Source organism: Nuphar pumila, chromosome 17, assembly GCF_984573655.1.
Source record: "Nuphar pumila chromosome 17, dmNupPumi1.hap1.1, whole genome shotgun sequence".
Taxonomy (NCBI): domain Eukaryota; kingdom Viridiplantae; phylum Streptophyta; class Magnoliopsida; order Nymphaeales; family Nymphaeaceae; genus Nuphar; species Nuphar pumila.
In genome coordinates this window covers 3,640,765-3,646,507 of record NC_143265.1, presented here as the reverse complement: position 1 = coordinate 3,646,507, position 5,743 = coordinate 3,640,765, and the positions used below count along the sequence as shown (strand labels likewise).

Here is a 5,743-nt window from a genome sequence, read left to right as displayed (position 1 = left end):
ATGTTTCGACGTTCAATTCCCAGCGAATGATAATCTTAATTTGACCTCTTGTTGCTCAGTTAAAACTGGAGTTTATTTAACTCCGAATCTAAAACTGTGCAGTTCATGTAAAACTCAGTTAGTTTAGGTATAAGAATCTTAGCAGAAACCTACTGTATTGTAGTGGCAAGTGAACTTCTGATCACAATGTCAAACAGCAAACTGCATGAATCTGAGCCTTTTCATCCACCACCATCTATTTCATCTCATTTATTTTGGGGTAATGTCACTGTTTTCTCTTTTAATTGCAAGGACACCCAATGTCAAGAATGATCCATCTTCACTTAAATATATCTCTTAAGCTGGGCTCCCGCAACATTCTAACAAATGTTTGGGAGTTAACGGGAGTTGCTAAACGGTTAAGCTGTGAAAAGTAGGACGATATAATCCCCCATGATATGGCTATGGATAAACAGCGAAGTACAAAACTACATAACAGCCAACTGATCGAATATGTTAATCTCCGACCATTAGTCTTTTTCAATCGTCTCACAATTTTCAAGTTCTAAAGTAGAAAAACTGACTACACAACCCAACCCTTTTGATGCTTCCAGTATCAGTGCATGTACAGTAGATTCTAACTGGTGCAGAGCTTCTCAAGTGCCATGTTCTCATCACCATCTGTGCTCTCCAATGCAGCCCTCACACGTGTTTCTGGGAATCCCATCTCCATCAATTTCTGTACCTGTAACAAGATCCACTAGATGCTATGAATGGAAGTTTGAGAAACAGGGGTAAAGTTTAAAAATGTCATGTATATCCCATCTCTAAAATCTCTCTAACACAAGACTAGACTCAAGAGGGCCTATCAAAGTTTCTTTTTGGGAAAAGGAAAAAGAGGGAAATAAAAAAAACAAATGGTGGAAGTTCTTTGTGATACGCCCTTGTGACCCAACTGCCCCTAATGTGTATGTAGCTAAAAACAACCAAAGTTATTGATATCAAGGGCATTCATGAATATAGGTGGCCTACAGCTGATCCGATCAAAACAAAGGATGAATATTGGTAGAGGGTGCAAATCCTTGAAGATAGTGCTGACTTAACTGGCTTTTGACCAGAGAGAGATTTGCATATTTTGGCTTCATTTCTTTTCCTATATTCTGTGCAAAACAGAGAGAAACAGGACTAAGGCGGCAAAGAGTAGCGTGACATCAACATCATAATCACTATAGTTGACAGTTATTGTCACGATGGAGTGTAGCTATCTGTCTGGCTGAACCACCTAATAATAGTAGGCACAGACAAGACTAAACTACAAGGACATTGAAAATAGGGTATAAAGAAGAATACCAATGAATAGCAATATATGATTAGATTATTCACTGTTTCAGATAAGCCATTAAGAAAGGGAACTGAATATTACCTTTTCCTCGATCCCAAGAGATGACCTTTTGGCAAAGGTCTCAGTCCAGTAGCGAGCAGTACCCACGAAGGTTGAGTAGTCACGTAGATACTGCAACATCAAGAGATCAGACACTGAAGAAGGAATCCCGTGATTAAAATTGTAAAGAGATGGATTGAGAAAGGTGCATGAACATACCTGTTGTGCTACCACAGCATCTTGAGGATCATCAGGCTGTGGTGAAGAAAGCAATGCTTGTAAGGAGAGCAAAGCAGTTTTCAGTGTGAGAGCAGGGCTCCACTGGTCTTTCAAAATGTCCAAGCATATTGCTCCATTCTGGCTGCTAATGTTGGGGTGCCTTTTAATGTAAACAAAAAGAAAGTCAGCATGCCCACAAGCAAAATCCTGCAACTGTGTAGTCGTAAAAGTGATGGTAACTTCCTCATATAAATAAATCAAGCTGAAAGATTGCAAAATATATATATACATATTGCAATTCTCTGCTGTTTAATTTAAAAGCCTCCTAAGCAATCTTGAAATCTAAGAATATTAACAGCCAATATTGCAATTCCCTGTGGTTTAATATAAAAGCCTCCTAAGCAATGACCAAAAGTGTTTTGTTGCTATTCTCAACTATTTGACTTCAAGAGAACCAAGTAGCTCACTTAGAAGGTGATTCAGTGGCACTCAACTAATTTCATTTACCAGATAAATTGTGAATGCTGAACTTTCATCTTTAATCATTCTCATTGAAAACCATTAGAATTGGGGCAGTCACTGCTTCAAAAAAGGAAAAAAAAAACGGTTACGTTTCCATTTCTTCTAAGCTAACTGAAAAATAAAAGTATCACCCTCTGCAAAATCCTTTACATCTATGTTACATGGATATGGCAGCATACAGATGGATACAACCATTTTTACAAAGCTTTACTGGCATATAAGGGGACAGCTATGGAAGTAAAAATGGAGTATCCATGTCACATAGCTCTACACCTTGTTGAGCATAAAGGAAACCTATAATTTTGTTTATGTTACTTATATTATACCTAGAATATTCTTATGTATGCACAGTAGGTGACAAAGTTGCTATTTCTGTAAATAAACAGACAAGAAGCAATTCCCCACAAAAAAATAAAAGTACAAGATGCAGAATAACATGAAACATATCAATTATTCATTTATTAATGTTCCTTTATTCAATTATTTCATGTAACCATTTGAAAGGTATACTTTAAGACCAATACACTCACAATGAAAATGGATAGGTCCATGTTGCATAGAGAAGAATCCTTGTACATTAGAAGATTTTGCAGAAGGACATTCAGAGTTTATTTTTATATCATTTTTATTTCTTGCAATTATGTCCCACATAGTTGGTCCACTGCAAAAGTTATGAAGGTAATTTTGATTTTTGAACTCCTAATCTTGCAACGTTGCAAAGAAACATGTTGAGAGCTAAACTCACAAAAACAAGCATTTTATTAGGATAGTTGCTTACCAAACTTTTGTGATAAATTGCATCTTTGGAGGTTCAAAAGGATATGCACCTGCATGACACAGAGCATAAAAAAACATCAGCATTAAAAAATGATCCATCAATTTACATCAGCATTAAAGAGCGATACTTAACTTTGGCTAATTTATTTTAACAAGATAATTAACAGTAGGAAAAGCCCTTGTGGATAAAGGGTTGTCAAGATTGCAACCAAAGGGAAACAATGTTTTGCTCATCAAGCTCACAATTAACAGTACTACCCTCCGTATCAATGCTCAATGTATGATTCACTGGCATACAAACACCACATGTTGGCATCTTTTGTCTAGGAAACGTCCCACAGACTAGGATCATTTTGCAAAATATAATCATATGGCAGTTATTATTAGTTCTACACTCTATATCATTCTTGTTACTAATCTATAGATTTTCTTCCCAGATTTCTTTTTCCTTCCCTCTCAATTATCATACCTCACCCACCCAATGAGGTAACATCAACTTCTTCAACATTCCTCCTCCAAACTTCAGGCCTGTCTTTAGCATCTGAAATCATCTTCTAATCACTAAGAACTTTTTCCTCACTATTTTCTTGTTCTTTCAAGTTTCAAAAATTTTCTTTATTAAAAAAAGTCTACCAATGCATTTTCTCAAACTTGGCATGATAAGGAATCTCATTCTCAGGTTACCATTGACAATCTCAGAAAGGGAACATGCAAGGAAAACACAGCTTTGTTGTCATGTTCTTGTGTAGGTCAATCTGCATATTTTCATGTGCCCACATGTGCACATCACTACAGCAGTATGAAAGGAAGGAGAAGAAAACAATTTGATCCTTATGAATATGGACAAGCAAGTACTATGAAGATAAGCAAGCTTGGAGGTGATTTCCCCTCATGTTTTGTGCATCCTACAATATTGTCCACACACTATTTTATTTTGCAATACATAGCCAATTATCAAAGTTTATATCATTGTCCACACACTATTTTATTTTGCAATACATAGCCAATTATCACAAAGTTTATATCATTGTCCACCCACTATTTTATTTTGCAATACATAGCCAATTATCACAAAGTTTATATCATTGTCCACCCACTATTTTATTTTGCAATACATAGCCAATTATCACAAAGTTTATATCATTGTCCACCCACTATTTTATTTTGCAATACATAGCCAATTATCACAAAGTTTATATCAATCTCCATAAAACAGAATTTGAAGATGATCTCAAGTGGCAACACAAGTATCAACAACAATTCACAGAAGCAATATAACTTAATTGCCTTGTTCATAGACAATGTAGGAACAGGTGAACAATATCTAGGATGCAGGAAAAACATGTTTTCACTTTTCACTATGCCAGGTCTTCCTGCAAATACATACAAGAAAGACAAGAAAAACCGCTGTGACCAAATAATTCATAAGACAAGATATGTCTAGGATAACAAGGACCACAAAAAGAAATGATAAAAAGAAATACTACAAATAAAAACATGGTGAATAACAATAAAACCTCATAGCAGAGGCACATTCGACAATTGAGCATGGTTGGAACCTGCGCTAGTTATACACAAAGAATGCGTCCATGGTTTCTTAAAATCATTTGCATGACCCGTTGAAGAGAATATGCAGATCAAATCATCAAAGAGGGCAAGGCTAACAGAAAGCCACTGACCATCATGTTGGTAAATCACCCAAGAGAATACGCCCTCAGAGAAAGCCCTTACTTCCCCACAACATGCTTCAATATGAAAGCATGCACGAAATCATCAGGGGAAACGACCACCAACAAGGATCCATGTGCACAAACCCCATTTCAGCAATGCAGGTATTCCATCACACTGTCTAATTGCCACTATTGCAGATATTCCATCGAATAACTAAACTAACAATAAAGCTATTAGAATGAAGTTTTATCGAATAATCATGACGATGGTACACCATCTACTTCTCCACCTCCACAGTGTTCGCTAACAACAACAAGAAGGAATATTAAAAAGATGATGGCGATACTTTTTTTTGAATGAAATGATGATGGTGATGATACATCAGTTATTTATCACTCAATGCAGAGAGATCATCTCCAAAGAAGCAGTTCGTTTGAATAAAGACGACAATAATGAAGGCAATGAAACTCAATGACAGAAAATAGATACGAGATTCTCTATATAAAAAAGAAACGAACATCAAGTTCTTCACCATTCCTTCCCCAAAAGAAAAGAACGACTCAGACGACGAAGGATGAGAAGAAAAAAGGGGAAGTCCTAAATCTGTCAGAAAGGATACCGGGCAAGTAGATGTCGATGAGGAAGGTGCCACCCTCGTAGGGCGTCCCGAGGGGGCCCGCGATGGTGCCGCAGAGGTGGGTCAGGTCGTCTCCATGGAGCTTGATGCTCACTCCCAGAGTCTTCCTGTCCCTCTCGATATCCACCAACTCCTTCTGCACGCGAGACGTATCGATCATCTTCTCCTTTCCCACCAACACCGAGAGAGAGAGAGAGAGAGAGAGAGAGAGAGGACGAATCCTAATCCTCTCCAGAGGGGAACCCTACGTTGATGATATTCCTTCACCACTCGCCCAGGCGGAAAAGCTAAAAGGAAGAAAAGGATTTTTGGCGTCCGCACCAATGAAAGGCGCTTTTAGGGAGCGGCCGCTTATCCAGAAAAAGTAGGATAAGTCGGGATATTGCACGTTGTTTGTAACGAAATATCCCGAATTATCCCCGTTTTATGGACAGGTGGGGTGTCTCTGATGGGTATATTTGGAGCAAATAGAAAAGGGAGGGACTCCTCTTCCACGAAAAATTTTCCAACTTAGCGGTGGAGTGACTTGATAATCCACATTTGTGAAGAAGCTGAGA

The 5,743-nt window shown here is 37.7% G+C and overlaps 1 protein-coding gene across 2 annotated transcripts; it reads right to left on the bottom strand.

Moving 5' to 3' along the window:
* Positions 1-452: 452 nt before the first annotated feature.
* Positions 453-5,520, bottom strand: LOC149811384 (ubiquitin-conjugating enzyme E2 27-like). 2 transcript variants are annotated; one of them, XM_089993228.1, is made up of 5 exons: positions 5,169-5,520; positions 2,880-2,928; positions 1,580-1,739; positions 1,403-1,492; positions 453-724 (listed from the first exon to the last, which is right to left on the bottom strand). In XM_089993228.1, the coding sequence occupies exons 1-5, from the start codon at positions 5,344-5,346 to the stop codon at positions 617-619; spliced, it is 585 nt and encodes a 194-aa protein (XP_089849354.1). In that variant the 5' UTR covers positions 5,347-5,520; the 3' UTR covers positions 453-616. The 2 variants fall into 2 exon arrangements, with proteins under 2 accessions (XP_089849354.1, XP_089849353.1); XM_089993227.1 differs by having other exon boundaries at positions 1,403-1,739; positions 5,169-5,518.
* Between the last annotated feature and the right edge of the window lie 223 nt (positions 5,521-5,743).

Coding starts and splice junctions, on each gene's coding strand:
- LOC149811384 (XM_089993227.1), bottom strand. CDS start 5,346: ATGATCGATACGTCTCGCGTGCAGAAGGAGTTGGTGGATATCGAGAGG. Junction 1,740..2,879: donor CAATTTATCACAAAAGTTTG/GTAAGCAACTAT, acceptor TTACATTAAAAG/GCACCCCAACATTAGCAGCC. Junction 725..1,402: donor CTCTTGGGATCGAGGAAAAG/GTAATATTCAGT, acceptor ATCTTGTTACAG/GTACAGAAATTGATGGAGAT.